General features: G+C 42.0%; 1 protein-coding gene across 1 annotated transcript in view; it reads right to left on the bottom strand.

Moving 5' to 3' along the window:
* Positions 1-1,266: 1,266 nt before the first annotated feature.
* The window catches only part of LOC114640105 (nesprin-2-like), a 50,282-nt gene continuing 28,355 nt past the window's right edge, over positions 1,267-23,193 (bottom strand). The window contains exons 16-31 of the mRNA XM_028789037.1: positions 22,297-22,454; positions 21,881-22,028; positions 20,327-20,928; positions 17,424-17,603; positions 16,216-16,366; positions 13,257-13,415; positions 12,047-12,208; positions 10,847-10,948; positions 9,431-9,631; positions 8,390-8,561; positions 7,790-7,902; positions 6,552-6,754; positions 5,422-5,541; positions 5,046-5,334; positions 3,866-4,017; positions 1,267-1,777 (exon numbers count right to left, since the gene is read on the bottom strand). Of these exons, the coding sequence (XP_028644870.1) occupies positions 1,267-1,777; positions 3,866-4,017; positions 5,046-5,334; positions 5,422-5,541; positions 6,552-6,754; positions 7,790-7,902; positions 8,390-8,561; positions 9,431-9,631; positions 10,847-10,948; positions 12,047-12,208; positions 13,257-13,415; positions 16,216-16,366; positions 17,424-17,603; positions 20,327-20,928; positions 21,881-22,028; positions 22,297-22,454 (3,423 nt within the window). The remainder of the gene's footprint in view (positions 1,778-3,865; positions 4,018-5,045; positions 5,335-5,421; positions 5,542-6,551; positions 6,755-7,789; positions 7,903-8,389; positions 8,562-9,430; positions 9,632-10,846; positions 10,949-12,046; positions 12,209-13,256; positions 13,416-16,215; positions 16,367-17,423; positions 17,604-20,326; positions 20,929-21,880; positions 22,029-22,296; positions 22,455-23,193) is intronic.

The raw sequence follows: 23,193 nt of genomic DNA, 5'->3' as shown, positions 1-23,193 counted from the left end.
CAGCAGAAGTGACCTAAAGACGATTCAATCACATAGACATCCAAACCTTTGCCTGCCTCCCAGAATTTGTATAATCTGGATTTCGTGATCAGGTAATCCTTATACTGAAGCTGGCTTTCAATGTTTAAGAAATTGAAATTAGTTTTACTGACAGAATGGACTCTTATGACAAGGGGACAATTTATCCCAACTCATTCAATTACAGATTGTATGGCAAGATCCAAGGGAGGAACATGACAATTTATATAAATTATTACTCTAGATGGATGAGTGGGTGGGTGAATGATATATGACTGAGCATATCAGTGGTTGGTGGGTAGGTGGATGAGTGGATGCATTTGCTTACAGATAAATTTGACAAGTGGGTGAGTGGATGAATAGATGCATGGATGGGGAAGTAGATGAGTGGATGGATAAATGATAGATAGGGAGATGAGTTAGTGGATGGATGGATGCATGGATGCATGGATGCACAGATGAAGGCATGGATGCATGGATGCATGGATGGATGGATGGATAGATGCATGTGTGTATGTATGGATAGATGCATGCATAGATGTATAGATAGATGCATGTATGTATGTATGTATGTATGGATGGATGGATGAATGGATGGGTGGATGAATGGATGGGTGGATGAATGGATAGGTAGATAGATGAGTAGATGGATAAATGGGTAGATAGGGGGATGAGTTAATGAATGGATGGATGGATGGATGGATGGATGGATGGATGGACACATGGATGGAAGCATGGATGGATGGATGGATGGATGGATGGATGGATGGATGGACAGATGGATAGATGCATGAACGCATGGATGGAAGCATGGATGGATGGATAGATGCATGTATGTATGTATGGATGGATGGATGGATGGATGGGAAGATAGATGAGTGGATGGATAAAGAGTAGATAAGGAGATGAGTTAGTGGATGGATGGATACATGGATGGATGCATGGATGGATGGAAGGATCGATGGATGCATGCATGCATGGGTACATGGATGGATGGATAGCTGGAGGGATCAGTGTATGTATGGATGTAAGGATGGATGTATGTATGAATGGATATATGAATGGATGGATGGATGTATGTATGGATGGATGAATGGATGGATGCATGGATGGATGCATGGATGGGTGAATAATACTCACATAGCCATCTTCATAGAGATGCCTAAGGAACTTGAAGCTATCTAACTACTGAAAAGGGGAATTTCAACAAGACGAAATACCATAATCAACACACAATGGCTTTCTCTATTAAAAGTAGTTGGGGGAGATTCCTCCCTTCTTGGGAGTTGGTATTTTCATGTACAACTGAAACCCATTGAAAGCCTTTGGTTCAGCAAAAGAACAACCTCCAAGCACTAGTTCTGCAAAAGAATCTCTTGTCTTGGCTGTCATGGGCACAGTCAAGGCCCAGTCCCTGTCGTACAGATTTCCTCTGCCCATGTGTCTCACCTGGAGCTGCTGGAGAAGGCTCTCATGCAGGTGCTTCACTTCCAGCCATGGCTCCTCGCTGAAGCTAGGATTTTTAGTGCACTCCAAGAGGTAATTCCCCTGAGATTTTAGCTCCTCTAGCAAGGATGTCAAATCTTGGGTTTTCTGGAGGAATTTCTTATAAATTTTTAACTGGGCTTGCTTCTCTGGCAACCCAGGCTGTAGAGCAAAGCCTGATTCTTGCTGCTTCTTCAGTTCTGTGAGCATCAGTCTCAGGTCCTCCTTACTCTGCAGATACTTCTCTCCTTCTAGTACAAGCTTTTCTTGATGGCTAAATGTTGCAAAAAGAGTTTACAAAAGGAACGTCACTAAGCAAAATGAAGGGGTACTTTGTATACTCTATTCAACATACATTATTTATAAGTGGCATTAAAGTGATATCAATGCATGTTATTTCCAAGGACCCTGGTTAACACTCCAACCCTTTAAACAGTACTAAATGTAACTCAGAAATTACTTGAGTATTACTTATAATTTTCGTTACATAATTAGTGTTTGTCATAAAACAATGTTTTACTTTCAAACTAGTCCAAGCAATGTTTATTATACTTCAATATACTATAACGCCCTACTTTACACTTATATAAAACTAAAACAAGTGGCCGGAGAGAGTGAGGGCAGGTCAAGTGCCTCCTTGGCAAGCACGAAGACCTGAATTCAATCCATAGGGCCTAATGTCTAAAAAGAGAGGGGAGAAGGGAAGGAAGGGGGTGAGAGAGAAAGAAAGAGGGGAGGAAAGAGGGAGGGAGGGAAGGAGGGAAGGAAGGAAAAAGGAAAGAAAGAAGGAGGGAGAGAGAGAGAAAGAAAGAGAGAGGGAGGAGGGATGGAGAGAAGGAGACAAGGAGGGAAGGAGGAAGGAAGGAAGAAGGAAAGAAAGAAGGAGAGAGAGAGAGAGAGAGAGAGAGAGAGAGAGAGAGAGAGAGAGAGAGAGAGAAACTCAAGTGTGGCAGCACAGACTTACAAGCACTGTGTGTGAGAGGAGGAAGCAGGTGGATGCCTCTGGCTCACTGGCCAGCCAGCCTACTTGACAATTCCAGGCCAGTGAGAAACCCTGTCTCAAAGACAAGGTAGATGTGCCCAAGCCCACCATCTGAAGTCTACCTCTGGCCTCCACACATATGCATGCATGCATAAACACACACACACATACACACACACACACACACACACACACACACAAGCATAAACAAACATGCACACACAAAGTGTTCAATTTGGATTCATTTCCAAATAAGAAATGCACTACATATGATATGCTAGTAACCAAAGGTTCAGGAACCATTACAGGAAAGGAAACAGAGTGTAAGAGCCAGTAGTCAAGTTGGGCCAAATGAAACAGCTTCTTCTGGACATGACAAGCCTCTGACACACTTGAGCTCATGGCAGCCATGGTTGCCAGCACAAGATCAAGTCAGGTCAGAGTCTAGCATAAAAAGTGGAGGGGCTTATGGGCCCCACCCCTAACTGAAGGGTATTGACAGCTAATGGTTGTTAGGAAGGGAGAGTCAGTTTTCTGCAGGGTGTAGTTCCTGATAGGTGTACCTCACTCCAGTGGATGACCTCAGATCTATGAGCATGTGGGTGGCACAAGAACTCTAGAGGTTACTTTTTTAAAAAAGAAAAAAAAAACCCACAAAATTGAGAGAAGATGTGCAGGTGAAGGGTAGATCTGGGAGGAATAGGTCAGTATAATTAAAATGCAATACATAAAACCCTCCAAGAACTAATAAAAACATGATATAGTGTTTTAAAAGATATGCTATGAAGAAGAATCTTCACAAGAGAAAATAGTTATACGGCTCAAAGGGTAAAGGGGCTTGCAGCCAAGCTTGATGACTCAAGTTCAATCTCCAGGATCCACAAGGTCGAAAGAGCGACTTGGCTACAAGGTATCCTCTAACTTCCACATGTGTGTTGTGGCACATACATCTCAGCACTCACACATACACATCACATACACACACACACACACACACACACACACACACACACACACCATTTTCAACAAAAAGAGAATCTTCACAGAAATATGTTTATAGAAGTCATCCTATATGTTTACACCTAAGGATTTCTTAGGCTAAGATTTAAAAGGATTCATTATTCCACAGTCTCCCTCGTGGATACTATCAAAGGACGGCATTAGCACAAGAGCAGGGAGGAAAGACAAAATGAGTCTGTTGCTAAGAGCCCCACGGGCTTCAGCCACCCTAAACAGGGCCACAGAGACTACCAAGCCATCTCTTGGCTCTTCTGGAGATCTACCCCACGGTGGCCACCCCTCATAGACTTCTCGCCTGTAGACATCTTATCCAAACACTTACTATGTTTTTAATGGGCAAGGAAAGCAGCCAGCTTTTACCTTAGGTATGTGTTGGCTAGATGGAGCGTGTTGTCCCACTGGTTGCCGAGGTCCGTCAGGGTCTCCTGAGCCAGCGGGGTCTCGCAGTGCTCTGCTTGTCTCATCACGATCTGGATTTTAGCATCCCCTTCCGGTTTCAGGGCAATGATTTCCTGGAATTAAGAAGGTTCTATAACTTCTGAATTACTCCCAGATATCAGATATTAAATCGCTTTTGTCTGACTTATACCATGATGCTATTTCATAATAATCCTTTCAATGATGAAGACACCTCCCCCTTCACAGTGTACACAGTTGATTCTTAATAAAGGAGTGTTGGTTTGAACTAACTGTATTCCTGCTCACCCTTGATTTTCAAAAATCCTGACAAACTCTCCTTCCTGGCCACTCTTAACATTGATACGTTTACATATCTAAAACGGTCATGTGTGGTCCTTCCTGTGAGCTCTGTTCCCCAGGGCTAGTTCCCAGCTCCCTTCCCTTCTTTGCTCTGTTAAAACTCAGCTCTTGTCTTGGAAGCAACCACTCAGGACTCACACTGTCTGGAGAAACCATGTCTGGAGACTTGTGGCAGTGATTCTGAACACTCATTCTTAGCAACCCTTGTAGCTCACTCCTCATCGACGCTTCCTGCCATGATCCCCAACAGATGGGATTCCAGTACACACCCTCATGCTATCCCTGCAGTTTTTAACAAGTCATGTTTAGTGATTCTCTCTTGGATGATGTCACAGCTCTAGAGAATCCCCTGCCTCACCCCATACACACTGTGCAGCCAGCAATGCTTCCTGAGCAGAGTTACCTACTCCCAAGATTCCTCTCTACCCCTGCCCTTCACGTTGTAAGTCTTCAGCTCTCCTGACAGAGATGATTTTGTACCCTCCCAGACTCCTGCTGTGAGGTAAGTAGGACCTTTATTTCTACCTGCCACAAGGGATGGTGAATAACTGGCCACTGCCCTCTTGGAAGAGAAGAACGTATTTTTTCTTTTTCATATGCATTAAATTAATTTTAGGCCATCACCACCCTTCTTTTTTGTAAGCTCAGCGATTTGAATTTCTTCAACCACCCCACACTGATCTTATTTTCTATTAAGAAAGAAATCTTTGCAGTTCTCCTCTGAAGATTTTCAAAATGAGAGTTCACTCTGACCTCTCAAATTTGGTTTCCACGGTTATACCTTTATTTTTTGGATTCTTTCTTCGAGTGGCATTTTGCCTTCTGATGAATTCAAAGCCATAAGGGACTCTTTAATCTCTTTTATCCAGTGAATTACATCATGGGCAAGATCATTAAAGCTCTGGTCTTCAGCAGTTGGTGGCTTCTCTTCCTCAATTTCATGTAATTGTCTCAATAAAGCCTGGTATCTATCAATCAGATGTGTGGATTCTTTGATAGTCTCCTCTTCCTCGGTGAGCCCATGCTCCTTCAGAGAGTCACTCAGCTGGGCCACAGTCTCAAACTGCTCCCTGTAATTTCCAAATACCATTGACAGTTTATTGGAGCCCAGTGAAGAAAGCACACTCCCAAATGCATTTCAGTGAAGAGTGCCATACCTCTTCCTAGTTAACACTGGAGAAAACAGATCCATTCTCTCGCCAGACGCTTCCATGTCTTTCCAATTCTCCTCTTGATTAGTCAACCACTTACTTAGGCTTCTGCAATCGTCTTCCAATCTACAAGGCCAGTTCCCAGATGAGAACACAATATAAGAAAAATGACTGGGCAGAAACCAGAGGGTGATACAAGCAACTAGATTTTTACTGCTTATTTAAAACAAACAAATACCTTAACTTGATACATATCCATACTTAAATAATTATTGCCTATATTCATGAAGGCAAAGAAGCAAACAAATGCAGGAAATTGACCAGCCAAGAAACAATGTTTGGACTCTCCTCTGAACCACTGCCACTTTAGATAGCTTGACGAACTCCCTAAAGTTTTGTATTTCCAGCACAGAACCTGGATTTAGAAGTTACAGTCAGTGTCTCAGCTCAAAGGTAGAATGCTTGTTGTGAGGCCTTAGCTGTTATACCAATGGGGGGGAGGCAAAGAGGGGCTGGAGATTTGGTACAACAGTTAAGAGCCCTTGCTTTTTCAAAGGAGCTGGGTTCAGTTCCCAGCATTCACGTGGCAGCTTATAAACATCTATAACTCCAGTTCCTGCAGAGCTGACACCCTCTTCAGACCTCACTGGGCACCAGGCACACACGTGGTGCACAAGCGTACATGTAGGCAAACATTCATATGCATAAAAATCAGTATTTTTAAATGTATACTTTTGTATGAGTGAGATCCAAATCCATGGATTACAATGACAAGAGATCAAAATCATTTGACAACAAAGTGTATCTGTACTGAAATATACATACAGCCTTTGTTCTTTCTTGTCCACAATCCTTAAATATACAGTACAACAACTATCTATATAGCATTTACATTGGCATCAGCTGTTATAAGAAATCTACAGATGGTTTAAAATAAAGTATATGGATGAATGTGCATCAAGTATTGTAAATATTATGCAATTTACAGAAAGGAACATCCACAGAACCCTCCAACCAGTTCCTAAAAGATAGCAAGGAACAACTGCATCTATTTCACTTGGGAAATTAGGACACATGGACTATCTCAGCATGGGTAGCCTATGTGTCGTGAACTGGAAAGCACTACAATAGCCCACCTCAGTAGCTGCTGAAAGGAGTTATTCAGTTCCTCTGCTCTGGCCTGGCATATGGATTCCATGTTTTCTAATTCCAGTTCTTGACTCCTGAGCCAGCCGTCAAGCTCTTTCACGTGAGCTTTGGGTAGGAGCATCTTCACGTGCTGTAGAACGGTCTCCACCTGCTGTATTTTACTATTTCCTCCTCCAAGAGTCAAGAAATCCTTAAGAAATACAAAACGTCAGTTACAGCTACAGTAAAGTCAAAATGTGTCTGCCACACCCTTGGCCTAGGACGACATGGCTGACTCCAGTGATAGATTATTTCCAATAGTTCCAGAAGGGAGGCGTTTGTGGGTGTGTGGGGTGTGTGTGTGTATGTATCTGTGTGGTGTGTGTGTGTGTTTATGTCTGTGTCTGTGTTTGCATCTGACTTTCTGAGGTCTACATCAAGCAAAAAATAATGCAATACCACTATGACACCACATGGGAACAAGATGGCGAGAGCTAACATCTCCTCTCCTGGTGATGCCTCAGTCCTCATAAATACTTTCTTCATTCTCCTTCTGGCAATCCACATGTGAAACCGAACAGATTATCTTTATTTACCTTTGCCCAGATCCCCCCATCCCAGTGTTCATGTTTCAAGGTCTGGGTATCAATTTCTGAGACCCATGAAATGAACAAATGTAAAAACGAGCAGAATTGATGCAATGCTATGTTCTGAAACCCAGTGCTGGTGACCAATTAAATACAGATAGCGATATGGTATGAGGCTTGCACAAGCGCCTTTCCAAGGACACAGGACATCACTAGAGGGAATTGGAGCCCCATCAAGTAATGCATGAAATAGGACAGCAATAGTCGCAAGGGAGAACGTGTACAAGATATATGGAAACATCATATATATATATATACACACACACATATATATGTATATACACATACACACATATATATGTATATATATGATATGGTATATGAATGATATATATATGATATATACATCATTGTATATAAAGGACCTGAGTATCCATGAACATTGCTATCCCTGAGGCTGGGGGAAAGGGGAAGTGCTTGGAGCTACCAATAACCTTAAGAACATAATGTACTATCTAAACAAAGTCAGAAGCCCCAGCTATTGGAGTCAGAGGTGAGAGAATCAATTAAATACAGGAACTCAGGGACAGCCCAGACAATGTAGTGAGACTTCTCATAATCATTTTAGTCTTGATAAGTTTTTGGCATCTGTGTCTTACAGAAAGTTTCTGCAGCTTTTGTTCCATGCTCAATTTTGTTTCCGGTGGTTCAAAACACTCCTTAAGATTCGTTTTGATGTTGCTGAACCAATCATTGAAGTTCTTACACTGCTCTGCAGAAGAAAAGAAAAAACTTCCATGTATCCAGACAGTAGTTCATATACTTGATACACGAGAGACTAGGAACTTGCTTCCCACAGTGGTGAGCAAAGCCACAACATGTTCTCAAACCCAGTGCTGAGGACCAGTGGAGAACAGAGAGTAATCTGGTGTACTGTTTATACAAACGCCTTTCTAAGCACACAGGACATCCAAAGACATCAGCAGAGGCAGCGTGCTCACAGACACACACACACACTGACCACATTGGTCCCAGTGACCACAAAATAAAGATTTAAGGCTTGAAAAAAGGGATATTAATTATATCAGACATTAACAGTGTTTCCCCTCAAGGGATTTATTCAAATATTATTCCTTTAAACACGGTCTGTGCAAGCTAGCTGGAAGTCGAGTTTAGACCAGCCTTTGGGCCCACAGCGCTATTTCCATATTCATATTTCAAGACTGTCAGAAACAAAGTTCGAGACACATCATGCTCACCATTCAAGAACGTGGCGAAGTGATCCTGCAGAGCGTTCCTTTTGGTATTAAATAAATTGCTGACACTTGCGTACTGTCTCTTGAGTTCGGAGAGCTCTGGAGTCAGGCATCCAATTTGATTTTCCAGGATCGTCATGCTGTGCTTCTGCTGGAAGATTTGCTGCTGGATTTCCTGTACACAGAATAAACCGGTCACTGCATCCTGAAACTGACTCACTTCCCCTAAAGCTCATGAGCTCCTAATTACATACATGTCTGTATGTACATGTATGTACTGGCTCATACATACATGTGTGTGCCAGTGCGTGTGGAAGCCAGAGGTCAACCTCAGATGCCTTCCTTGATTATTTTCCACATTATTATTATTATTAATTTACTTTTATTGAGATCACTGAACTTGTAGCTCACTGTAGCTGGCCAGTGACTCCCTTTCTCAGCCTCCCCTGTACTAAGGCTGCCATGTTTGGCTTTAAAAAAAAAAAAACTATGGATGCTAGGGATCTGGGATCTGAACCTGGGTCCTCCTGCTTACACAGCAAGGGCACTGACCACTGAGCCATCTCCCTGGCTACAGAGATTTTCACTATTTTTGTAAGCCCAAACAATGTTCAGTTGAGTAACTCTGCTTTCTACTTCATAGCCAACTTATAGTACAATACCATTTACGTTTTTACACTTATTTATCTGATACAGGTGTGTTGTTTGATGCGTGTGTGTTGTAGACATATGCAAAATGTCACATGGATTCAAGAGAGGACTGAACTCAGGCCATCAGGCTTGGGGCACTCCTGAGCTATCTCCCTTCTGAGCTATCTCACTGGCCCACAGTACTTACCCTCAGCTCCCTTTCCCTGATTTTCACTAACTACACAAGGCCAAAATCACCAAAAGTATGTGTTAGAGAAATCTCAGTGGTAGGAAGGAGCTCTTGCCTAACATGAAGTAGGTCTAATCACTAGTACCACCAATATATATTTTAAAGTAATAAAAAAAGAGTGTAAACATAGGTCTGAGCACAGGACGTGGGCAACTGGGTGGTACCTCAAGCTTCGTGAAGATCTCCAGGCTATCAGAGGGAGACAAGGCGTTGAGGAGGGACTCCGTCATCCCCATCTGGGTCTTGGCCTGGTCCAGATCGTCTCTTAGCTCAGCTGTGTTTCCACTGGGCACATAGCTATTAGATTCTCCTGTAACATGTGTTTTTACATTTTTCATCTTGCTCAGGACAGAGGACTCCATGACCTGAAATCACCAAATGTAGGACACAACACAAGCAGTAAGGAGCCTGTGTCGGCATACCTCAGACAATACTCCAGAATAAATTGCCAATGCTTCCTCTCAGGGTGAAGAAGATTCTTATCACATTGTTCTATATCGCTGCCTTAAAAGAAACAAGAACTAAGGCTGGATGTAGTGGCACACACATGTGACCCCTGCATTTGGGAGGCAGAGTTAAGCAGATCTTCAAATCTAGCCTGGTCTCCAGCAAGGTGTACACAGAGAAACCTTGTCTCAAAAAGGAAGAAAGAAAGGAAGGAAGGAAGGAAGGAAGGAAGGAAGGAAGGAAGGAAGGAAGGAAGGAAGAAAGAGAGAGAGAGAGAGAGAGAAAGAAGAGCTATATTTTAAAAAAACAGAAATTAACATTTTCTAAGACAGTAATTGGAATCCTTCTTCCCAAATAAATTGTATCTAGCGTGCAAATTGAAATATTATGGCGCTCATGAGAGAAACCTATTTCCAAACGCATAAATGAGATTACAATTCATAGGGAACATTAGTAGCCTTGTTTCGTTTAGAGACAGGATCTCACTAGTCTCCAACTCATGATCCTCCTGCCTCAGCCTCCCCAGTGTTGGGATTCCAGGCATGCACCACTTCACTGGCTAACACTGATGACTTTTTTTTAATGTGTTCAGTAGGAGGTATGAGCACTTCACATGCAGACTGAAGAAGTCTGAGTAACTTTCCCAGGATCACAAATCTAGTAAGTCATACAGATAAGGTGCCATCCAAGGGACCTGCCCAGGAGCTTGTGTATAAACACTACATCCCTTCATCCAGATGACATTGAGAGAAATCTCTGCATGTAGCAGAAAAAATTATCCTTGAGGCAATTTCAGTGACCTTACTCAAGACAGATTCTCCTCCCAACACACACATCGGAAACCACTGTGGCTTCATGTCACAGCCATGTGGCTTCAATCATAGCCAGCATCGATCCTCCACACGGCAGGCATGTAAGGAAGTACAGAGAGAAAAAGATACACACGCATAATATTATCACACTAAATGTGGTCCACACGACTGCCTATGCAGATTCTTAAATTTACAATTGAACACAAATAAGTAATCATTCTAATTTTACTTTCTACTTAAATTTAGAATGTGTGGATTATAGATGCCATTTTGGAGGGGATAGACAATCTTCCACTGAGACCTGAATCAAAATTTCCATACCTGCAGTTCAAGTGGTTTTTCATTACTCTGAAGGAGCAACTGTATGTCAGCCACTCTTCTAGAAAATTCTGCAGTTTGTTCTTCGTGGACTTTTAACTCTTCCTAAAATAGAAGGTTTTAAAGAGAAATATCTTTATTTCATCTTTCTTTGGGGGACCTATGATTATTTTTGTTGATATACAAAAACTTGAAGGTACCCTTGAATCCTTCCTAATACTTTGTTTTCCTAATGGTCTGAAGAATAATAAATCCAAATGCCTTAGAGGTAAGGCCAATGACAGCCAAGGGAAGAATCTCCTCTCAAGACTATAGGTCTTGAGGCTGCATGCATGGCTGAAAAACATGGCCAATGTCTTGGCTATGCAAATACAAATTCTAAATGAGCATGTGCACTCTTGGAATCTGGCCCATAGGCTGGCTGTTTATAGTTCTTGACTTCATATTTTTAAATAACCTATAATTTAAGATGCATCTAAAAGACCCTTAGAGATGACCGATTTTATACCCATCCTAATGGTCCAGGAAACTGGAAACCAACCATTTTAAAAACTTTTCCCAACATGTAGAAAAATACATTAATTAAAATTTGAATAAAATGCAATAAGTTGAGAGACAGTGAGATTGGAAGTTTTAGATAAATACATACCCATAGTTTTAGATTATACTGAGGCACATTTAACCGCCAGTATTTAGATGTTTTCTGATGTACAAAGGCCTTGCACAAATTGATGAAATTAAACAAATAATCGGCTAGAAAGAGTTCTCAATTGTTGCGTTGACATTGAACTCAGAGCCTCAGGCATGCTAAAGAGGCACTGTACCTCTGAACTTCACCCAGCTACAAGAGAAACAACTCTTTCTACATCAAAAGAGGGAACTCAGACTCTTTCCAAATGCCAAATTGAGAGCACTGTTTAAAAAAAAATCAGCTTTCTTCGTGTCGAAACCGTTCTTTACCCAAGGTCAGTGCACCCATAAAGCCCTTGGTTGTCTGTGAACCCCAAACAGCACATGAAAATATTTCCTGGATTTCACAGAGCGATCAATGGAGTTGAGAGCCCTCTCAGGGGAAAGCGAAAAATATACATTGTTTCATTGCAATTATCCTACCCTGATGCAAAAAGGCAAAGGCAATGTTAAGGTTGTTAACACTTTGGCTAAGCTGTAGCCAAGGCACCTTTCTTCTCAGGGTTGAGTTACCTTCAGCCTTTCTCTGTCCTCTTCAGTCAGCTCATGGGATTCTCCTTTTCCAAGGATCTTTTCAGTCCACTCGTCAACGTTGTTTTTTATGTTTAAAAGTTTGTCCCACAAGGCCAGTGCTCGCCCAAGATTTTCACCGTATTCTTCTGACTTCTCATTTACCTATAGCCAATTGTAAATAGAAAATAATAGACATGGGTCTGGAGAACAGTGTTTCATTCAATTGTTTTGAAATATTTTAATAGAAGTGAATTGTCTGATTCATCAACAAAAAAATTACTTTCGCATATCATGTTACCCTCTTAAAAAATAAATCTCAGCAGACTTGCTAGAGCATGTACATATTACAAAACAACTCTGGAAGATCACTGGGAGACCGAGGCCAGGCTGTATTATATAAGGCCTGTCTCAAGAAGGGCATGGTGGCGCATGCTCTAATCCAGGCACTGAGAATGAGGCAGGAGTCTCAATGCAAGTCTGGGGCCATCCTGGGCTTCGTAGTAAGTTAAAACCAGCCTGTGCTACATAGGAAGACCCTGTCTCAATAAATAAATATACAAATGAATCAAATGAATAAATAAATAAAATTATCTGATTAAAGAAAAAAATTCAGATAACTTAGTTTGTAACTCATATCAAATTAAACTACAAATGCATCAAATGTACAGTTATTAAGATCCTGCATAAAAGATCATGTTGACTAATTTATTTTCAATATATTGAATATAACTTTTTTTTGAGACAAAGACTCACTATGAAGCCTTGGCTGACCCTGAACTCACAGAGACCAATACGCCTTTTGACACCAAGCGCTTATATAACCAGCATATATCCTTGCCTGGCTATTTTTATTTTTTTGAGAAGGCTCTCGTGAAGTTCAGACTGGCCTTCAATTCATTATCTTTTCATTACTACTTTCCAAGTACTGAGATTATAGGTGCACACTACCATGCCTGGCCCATATATGCATACTCAAACACACACACACAAAATCTGGAAGACTAAGGTTTGTTAGTAATGTCTAGCTCTAAGATGAAATTAATTCCTAAGCTATTATATTACACTTTTTACAAAAAAAGTAAAAAAAGATTACTTTTCTTATAAAGAATAACAGCTTAAATTTTCAGTATCATAAGAATACTAAAAACATTCTCGCTAAATATCAATTTGCTATGAAGCATAATTTTTAGTTAATTAACTGGTCACATACATCAAGCCATCTATCCACAATAGCATTAGCCTCTTTTTCAAAAGGGGGGTCTTCAAAGGTTTTCATTTTATTTAGATGATATTGTAGGTTTTTACAAATCTGATTTATCTTGTCTACAACTTCTAAATGGTTGCTGAATTCTTCTTTGACAGTTTCAATCTGTTAAAAAAAAGCAAAAGATATATATTCAAAACATATAGAGAGGCAACTGAGAGAACGATTCTATTTTTTTTTATTATTCAACCCCCCCCCCCAAAAAATGATCATAAGGGCCAGCAGCATGAATGAGTGGAGATCTTTGCTGCCACGCCTCACAGCCGTGGGTTTAATCCCCAGGACCCCATAATGGAAGGACAAGTGACAGCCCTTCCACTAGTCATCCTACACGTGTGCTCTGTGGCATCTGCGTGCTCTCACTCTCTCTAAACAAATCTAAAACAAACAAAAAAAGCTCATAATGTGACTGTAGCTGTTCTGCTTTCTCAATGGATGACTGTTAGAATTCTATTATTTTAATGATAATCTTTGCTCAATTTCCCTTCTACTCTGCATTATAAAACATATAGTATCTGTTTCATATAAATCCTTGTTTCAGGGGGTTGGTACTGGAGTCAAACCCAAAGTGTCATGCATACCAGGCAAGTGTCCAACCTTCATGCCACCCTGGGTTACCTTTGGACAGACTCCTTACATATTTCAGGTTGGGCTTGAACTCATGATTGTCCTGGCGATTTTATCAGTAGAGAAACTGAGTAAAGGGTGTGAAGGGGCACTTCTTTAGGACATATGATTATATGTTAATGAAGAATTATCTCAATACAAGAAGCTTAAATTGTGAAATTGAAACCAGGCATAGTAGTACATGTTTAAATCCCAGCATTTGGGAGCCTGAGGTAAGAGGATTGCCAAGTTCAAATCTGAGCCTTACCCAGGAGAAAGTGACCATCCTTGTGAGACTCTGCTGAGTGACAAAGGGAGATCTTATCTCTAAAACCCCAAATCAAGGTGGTTAGAAAGATAGCTCAGTCAGTAGAAGTGCTCACCACATAGCCAGGAGGACCTGAGTTTGAATCCCCAGCTCCCATAATCTCAACACTGGGGAGGCAGAGACAGAGCCCTTGCTGGCCAGCTACCTCCAGAACAAATGGATCTATGGCTTCTTAAGTACATTGGAAATTAGGACAGACTCCTTATAGGTCTCAAGACCAGTGAACCTCAGAGCTGCCTCTACCAGATGGAACTAGGAAAACCGACTGACTGTAACGCCAGCTAATGGCCAACTTCATGATCGTGATAGCTTCCTTTAATTAAGTTTGATACAAAATCAGCCACACACAACTAGTCACCATTGTACAACTAATGTCACTCAGTGAGGTTGCTGTAGTATAGTCAGCTCTGTGAGACAGTCTGAGAAAATGGGTCTCAGACAAGAGCTATGACCCACAGTCTTGGTGTCGCTGAAGCACAGGGGCTGATAGCTCTGTGACTAAGTTGCTTATAAGAATCTGGTCGATTGGAGATAGGGAGATGGCTCAGTGGATAAGAGCACAGACTGCTCCTGCAGAGGACCCGGGTTCAGCTCCCAGCATCCACATGATGGTTCACAAACATCCAGTTCTAGGGGATCCAATGTCTCCTGACCTCCGTGGGCACCAGGCATGCATGTGGTACACACATATTCATGCAGAAAAAACACCCATACGAATGAAATAAGAACATCTTTAAAACTTTAAAATAAAGATTTAAAAACCTAATCTGCTTGATAGATACTTCCATTGAGTTAATCTCAAGGAATAGGAAGTTTAGGGTGTTGGAAAGTTGTCAGGATGTTGGTTTAAGTCTCAGCATCCACATGGGGATCACGACTGCTTGTAACTCTACGTCCAAGGGATCTAATGCCTCTTCTAGCCTCTACGGCAGTGGTTCTCAAGCTCCTTAACACTGTACGCCTTTAGCACAGTTCTGCATGCTGTGGTGACCCACAACTATAATTATTTTCGTTGCTACTTCCTAACTGCAATTTTGCTACTGCTATAAATCATACTGTGAATATCTGTGCTTTCTGATGGTAGTAGGTGAGCCCTGATAAAGGGTTGTTCAGTCTGCCCCCAGCCCCACCCCCACAGGGGGTTGCAACTCTCAGGTTAAGACCCACTGCTTTACAGGCACTAGGTATATAAGTGTGCACAGACATACATGTAGGCAAAGCACCCATGCACATAAAATGAACGATTAATTAAAAATCTACTTAAAGAGAAATAGGAAGTTTAATAAAACTACTTACTAATAATCAAATGCATCAAGAGGGCTACATGTCATACATGCTTGTGACAGTTTGACAGCCCTGTAGCTTAAAGCCGGTAGGAAAGGCATCATTCCGATATACAGTCATAGAGTAAATAGTACAGTGTATTCCTGTATAACCATGTAAATTCATAGAAAATAATGACATCTAGTGTCCAAACGATGTTGTTCTCCTTAGCATACAGAGCTGGGCTTAGTGAAGCCATCAACACAGTTGTCAACTGGGGGATCTGTCTGGCACATCATTACATGAAATAAATACTGGAACTGTAATGTCCTCCTTGTCTGTAAGCAACAGAGAGGGATTCCCTACCATCTCATCTCTCAGGCTTTCATGGGGGCCCATATTCCCTTTCAGTTAAAGCCCTGGGGCAAGTGTGCTTTATGGTCCTATAGATGAACAGTGGCTAACTGCAGGGCTGAAACACACAGTCCCAGTGCTAAAGCCCAAACCAAAGTAACCCACTACCAACTTGGAAACTGATCTCTTTCTGACTCTTGTGATAGATCTGATACATTCCCATATACCTAGAAAAATTGTCACTACTGAATCCTTTTAAACCAAATCCCAAGATGATTTCTTTCATAGCATCTCTTTACTGTTGGGCTCATCAGCAAGGTCACTACGCAGGATAGCTCTTCTAGGAGGGCTCACCTCGGCTAGCTTCTTCTTCAAGTTGTCCTTTCCCATGTAGGAAGCTTGCTGAGAGATGATGCCCTCTTCCTTCTGAATCAAAGCTGTCAAGTTGTTTTTAATATTCTGATATTGTCTTAACAGCTCCAGAACACTTTCACACTGTTCAAGGCTGTGTAGGAAGACAGGAGGGGAACAGCCTGAAATCACACTGCGTATGTTGTAACATCTACTCACACAGCACAAAGGGACGTTCCCCCTCCACGTGGCTTGATCACATTACCAATAATGATGATGTAGCAAATAGACTGCATAAATAAATAACCACCAGATTTATACCTTTAGTAATTGTGTTAACATGTTAACACATGTATGCTCTTGAAAGATATATGCTAACATGTGTAAGCTCTGGAGAGACACATAGGATTATATGTTAACATATGTAGGCTCTACAGGATTACATGTTAACACGTGTAAGCTCTGAAGAGCCATACAGGATTACATGTTAACACGTGTAAGCTCTGGAGAGTCATACAGGACTACATGTTGTCAAGAACAACAGTGACTCTGTGACTGGAACTCAAGTCTAAGAAGTCTTTGAGAGGCTGCCTGTGCTGTCTTCTCTCCAAAACATGTGAGCTCTGGAGAGAGATACAGGATTTACAACTCAACAGAAAAGCGTTTTCATTCATCAACTACAAGACCTGTTGAGAGACAGCCCTTCACTAGTATGATCAGAGGCTATTCTTTATTCCACTCGTTGTCAGCTCAGCCCTTTACAGAGAGTAAAATAATTCATTGAATGTGGCAGTGAACTTGGTTTCTAGTATAACCAGGTACTAATTAGTCCTAGGACTTAGAGAAGGCTCTATGGCCTATGAAGTTCGACTAGATCATGTGCCATAGACTGGCTTCAGGATGGCTTCTGTATATGCAGGTTCCATTCGAACACAGGACATGCTAAAGAGGGAGTGGAGAAAGGACCATGAGAGTCCAAAGACTTAGGGGAAGGCACATGGTGGCTCAGGATTTCCCACAAGGACCCAGCCACAGAGGTTGGCAATGTGAGGAAGTGACAGAATTGTGTGTGACAGCCGTTGGCCTGTGAGCACCAGTGTGAAGCCCTGTGTTTGCACCTGAGTGCAGGGGATAGGTTTCCGGTACAAACACTTCAGAATGTTAGCCACACAGACACATTCTCAGATTGAGAAGGGAGTTTTTTCTCTTACCTCTCTGTGACAGAGACTTTCGTACTCTCCCACAAGGCTGCTGTATCTTCACACTGTTGAATCACGATTTTCTCACTGTCCTCCTTGAATTGTGGGAGAGAACTAGCCATCTTTTGTATGAGCATCTTTTCTTCTTCAAGTCCATCTAGGTCCTTATCCAGCCTGAGTAATGACTTTTTCCTAGAGTATGGAATTATAAAAAGGTGTATTAGCCAAGCGTTAACCCAGTTGAGTCAACAAAACCTGGGGAATGTTGAGAGTGCTTTCATTTGCCCTCATGAGATTAATGGCAAAATCAAACACTCCTACTACAAAGGAATTCCTGGGTAATAAGCACAGGAGTGCATTCCTGCATCACTGAGACCACAGGGCTCCTTGCATTACCAGAATACTATTTGGCATTTTAATTAAGCATAATAAATATACAAAGCCATAAGCAATAACACATTATATTTCCCCCTTTGGTGAACATATGTGTGTATATATATATTTGAGAGAAAACAGAGAGAGAGAGAGAGAGAGAGAGAGAGAGAGAGAGAGAGAGAGAGAGAGGAACATGATATGAATAGATAGGTGGTTAAACAAAGCAAAGCCTCCAAGGATGAGAGAGAGGCCAAAGAGGAAGGACACAGTGGGACATCATATACATCGTATACAAAAAGCTCTCCCGATTCAAAAAGGAGTCATTCAACTAAGGGTTTACCCTGCAAAGTAAACTTGGAGAAAGAATCCTATCAACTGAAGATAAGCTGCAAGGGCTCAGGCCCCGCCTCCTTGCCTCCAATTCGCCCTGAAACCCACCCTCATGGCCTTCCCTCCGCTACTCCTTCACCTAAACTACAATTGAGACCCCCATCCCCTCACACTGTCTAGGTCTTCATCCTGTGAATATTTGCCTGTGTATAGCATCTTAATTCTTTTCCTTTCCTTCCTCTCAGGTTCACAAAGAGTTAACCAGTTTATCCAGAGAGGTTTCTGGCTGATTCACCAGAGAAATAAATCTTTTCACTTATCCCTTACCACTTACGATGAGGTGCTAAACAGTTTCTGGCCTCAGAGGAACTCAGACAGACAGGTCAGCTACCACAGCAAGTGATTTAAACTTTGATAGGAAAATGTTTTATCGTACAGCAACCAGAAATATCCCATAAGACCAAGTCTTAACCCTACCAATGCTCTTCCCCTTCCACTGCCTCCAGGAGAAGCAAGAACAGGAAGGAAACATCTGGGGCTGGCCCCCAGCGGAGAACCAGTGAAGGTTTAAACCACATCACTTTCTGCTACTTAGAACCCACAAAGGACATCAGGTCACTCAGAGAAAGCCAATATGACTTAAGCCCCGTGTCCAGGCCGTGACACCTCATCCCTCAGTGTTGTTCTTTCTCACCTCCTTCACAATTGGATTTGCAACTGCTGACCCCTCAGTCCAGAAGGTTCTTCCTCACAGTGATCACGAGGCTTGCTCTTGTACCTTATTTGATGCTCAGAACATGTCCTCAGTCTATCACTCACCCGGCCACCACAACCTCTTCCTCTTTGTCTTCTCAGGATTCTCACCACCAGGCATTTTACATACCTTAGCCCTCCCAGGGTAAGCTAAGCTCTAGAAAAGCCAAGAACTTTCTGTCTATTTTGTTAACTGCTGTATTCCCAATACCCCAAACTGTGTCTAGCACAGAATACCTATCTGTCCTATTTGTAGCTACATGAATACACAATTTTCATTTATAAACAATTAATAATTCATACATTAATATCCATCAATTTTTGGTGAAGATATAATTAAAATTTATTGAAGTAATAACTACACAGATGATTAGTTCCATACCTCATTACAAACACTTAGGCACTCTTAGGATGAGAGTCTCATTGGGCCTGAGCTGAAGTTTTGGAGGGAAGGGCATATTTAAATATACTAAGGGACTTGTGTCAGGTAAATCTCTAAAGAGACCACCAAGCCAGAGAAGCTATAGTGAGAGAGAATGGGAAAGATCTGGAAAGAAGAGGACGACTCTACATGAGCACATCCTGCTAGTACCTCAGCATTCACGAGCTGGTGGCCATATTGTGAATTCTGAATACTGCCAACCTCATTCAGTTTCCACGATGCCTCTTTAAACTCAGCAGTGCTCTAACCCTGCTGGGAGGGTCAAAGAACTAAGGAGACACGGGGACATGGGATGGCATATGGCCTTCTATTATCATTCTTTTCATTTTGCAGTGGCTGATATCATCAACTTGACAGGATCAAGAATTGCCTCACACCTGTGCTGGTGACCTAGACTAAAATAAATGAGACATGAGGACCCATACCAGTTGTGGGGACCATCATTCTGAGGGCTGGGGTTCCTGTACTGGATCAAAAGGAGACACTGAGCTGAACACTAATATCTATGGCTCTCTGCTTCCTGGCTGTGGTTGGCAGCTGCCTTGAACAGCCAAGATCAGGATTTCCCCCCATGACCTAGTTAACTCCCAAAAGGCAAGCCAATAATGGTTTCCCTGGAGCCCCTTCTGTCCATATTTTATCACAAGAAATGGAAAATGTAACTGAGATGAGCAACTGAGGCAAATATGAACTCTGCAAGACCAGCTAGGCTTTCACCCTTAAGGGAACGCCACAATGCATGCAAAGAATGCAGGACCTTGAAAATAACTTTTGACCTTTACCCATGTCTCACTCCACTGTCCCATGTCCATGACACATGGCAGAGGAAAATATGAACATTTGTAGAGGAACCTTATCAATAAAAAGTAGATTTGTGTGAAAGTCCACTAGAAGGCATATTAGAAGGCACGCTGAACACTGAATAGTTAGAAGGATGAAGAAACAGAAGATCCTGAAGGGTTGAAAGTACAGCCAGCAAGTGTCACTGTGGATGACAGAGAACAACCCTTCTTACCGATGTTTCACAGCTGGAGCTGTGGGATCCTTAAGACCAATTTTACTGATCTGATTCTGGATGTCTTGAATGTTTTTAAAGAGCTCATGATTTTTGGAACTACAAGCTTCCAGTAACTTCTTGTCCTCAGTAGGTTCTTCCTCTTTACTCTGGCCATGCATGGCTAATAAGTTTACTGACAACTCGCCAACAAGTCTCTCACAGGTGGTATTGTCCCCTCCCTCAGCATCCTTGATGTTTATACCGAGTGTCCTCAAGCGTTCATCCAGAGGCCTGGCCTTCTCTTTCAGCAGGAGAACGTCTTCCCGAGCACTTCTGACTTTCGGGGTATCTTCTGGTGCTTTCGAGGCAGGAGGGTCGGCAGGGAGCTCAGCAGAGAGCTTAGCTGCTCTCAGAGATGCCAAAAACCCTTCCAGAGCATCCAGGGCATCTTCTCTCATCTCTACCTTCTGGTTCATGGTCTCCAGCTGGAGTCTGCACTTCAGCACAATGTCCTGGATCGCACACTGATCTAGTGTGTGCAACTCCCTTGGTACAGAGTTACTAGGCTCTTCCAAACTGATACAGTTTCTGATCTGCTTTGCGATGGAATCTCGGATATCCTAAAACAAAATAAAATAAAACAAAACCAAAAAAAAAAAAAAAAAAAAAAAAAAAAAAAAAACAGTGAGAAGGAGAAGCCCTGGGTTGAATCTCGTGCACCCTGCACATGCATGAGCACCTGTGTACATGTGTGCGTGCTCATGTGCTCTTCCTCGCTCACCCTGTCTCTCTCTCTGTCTCTCTCTTACACATACACACGCACTCACGCACGCACCCACCCATGTGCAGGAAAAACTAATAGTGCTGACCATAAGTTACAAAACTCTTTCTGAGTTTAACCAAAGCTGAGTGTTTCAGAATCGGGAAGTATTTTAATGGCATATGAGCTGATGCTTACTGTTTCTTTACCTGACACCTTCTTCAGGCTTGAATTCCCCAAGGAAAACAAGTATGTGGATCTCCTACTTCAAAGGAAACAATTACAGACCAACATCGAAGGGCCCTGTCTGACAGCCGTGGCAGGGGTATTTAAATGGGATCCAAGATGAAGAATAAAGTGAAGAATATGCCAGCCTCAGCCTGAGTCAACTGTGATGTTTAGAAATTGTCACAAAAGACATTTGTAAGAAAGGCTTTATTCTGAATTGAAATAAAATATCTCTCTACTTACTCTTTGATGCCTACCTCTAAATTTCAAGGGATAGAAGAAAGGACACATGAATAACAAGTCTAAATCATTAAGGTATTTATATCACAGTTTATATTCTAAATCTACACTATGATTAAAAAATGTTTAAAAATCTTTGAACATAGCCGGGCGATGGTGGCACACGCCTTTAATCCCAGTACTTGGGAGGCAGAGGCAGGCGGAATTCTGAGTTCGAGGCCAGCCTGGTCTATACAGAGAAACCCTGTCTGGAAAAAACAAAAAACCAAACAAACAAACAAAAAATCTTTGAACATCTCTGAAGAATTGAAGGTCTTGTAAATACGGTATGAGAATGTATTCACCCGCAGGTTCTGATAGACACCATCAATCTCAGTAGGATGCAGGTCCTGGACAGCCACCGTGCAGAGGGGCAGGTCAGAGGCACACAGGAGAGAACACTCCTTCTCCAGAGGTAGAACTATCTGTAGCGCCGTAGCCAGTGACTCCATTCTGGGGTAAAAACAAACCAGAGGTGATAGAAAAATGGTAAAAGCTATCCTATAAAAACATGCTAACCCCGCCATTAGCCAAGGAAATGGCTACCCTGTAAGATATATATAATAACACATACAAACCATCACATTAAAACACAAACCCACAGATCTATAGTGGGCTGTGATAGCTGCCTAAGATATTACAGTGTAGTGACAGTCTTGCTTAAGAAAGCTTACACACTGAGCCATGCACCAAGTCCTTGGTTAGCAAACCTGAGGTGTACCTGGTGTTAAGAAGCACGTGAAGAACCTGTTCATTCCCCTTTAATAAGTCTCTCTCTTGGTCTAGCACGGGCTTCTCCGCGTCGCTCACCAGACTTTTTAAATTCAGTGAAGTGATTTCAAACTCATCCCAGTAAGTATTAGTGTCAGCCTGTAAAACCTAAATGAAATAAATGAGTCACTATCTCAAGTCATGGGTCAAGGGCTCAGTTACCCTTCTCTCATGAAATGAGACACTTGCCAGCCTATCCGAGCCTATAGGGATAGGACTTATCCTATAGGGAACAATGGTAAATAACTCTAACTCAGGGACCAGCAAGAAACAGACAGAGTACCTATCACCAAGTCTATTCCTCCAGGACTCACTGGAGGAAGGAGAGAATCAACCCAGGCAAATTATCCTCTGACCACCACATGAATGCTGTGACATGCACAACCTAAACACACACACACACCTCAAATACAGGAGCTGAGAAGATGCCTTAGTTGGTGAAGTGCCTGCAACATGCTGTGTTTGATCCTCATCACACAGGTAAAAAGCTAAGCACAGGGTGCATGCCTGCTCTCTCAGCACTGGCAGACAGAGACAGGAGAAGTTTCGGGAGGACTTTCTAGGAGCTCCAGAGAGAAGCCTGTCTCAAAATATAGTTAGAGAGGACTACCAATGCTGGCTTCTGGCTTCCATATGCATGGGCAAGCACATGTATATACATGAACACACAGACACAAACACACACAAATGAAGTAACAACTACTCTACTTTGAGTACTAAACTGTTACATTCTAAACTCAAAGAAAACCTGGTATGAAGCAAGTATTTCTATATGCTTGGTTTCTTTTTTCTTTTAAATTGTGTGTGTGTGTGTGTGTGTGTGTGTGTGTGTGTGTGTGTGTGTGTG

This window comes from Grammomys surdaster, unplaced genomic scaffold (genome assembly GCF_004785775.1).
Source record: "Grammomys surdaster isolate TR1022 unplaced genomic scaffold, NIH_TR_1.0 127, whole genome shotgun sequence".
Lineage (NCBI taxonomy): Eukaryota > Metazoa > Chordata > Mammalia > Rodentia > Muridae > Grammomys > Grammomys surdaster.
The sequence above is the reverse complement of the archived record's forward strand: the minus strand, read 5'-3'. Positions and strand labels throughout refer to the sequence as shown.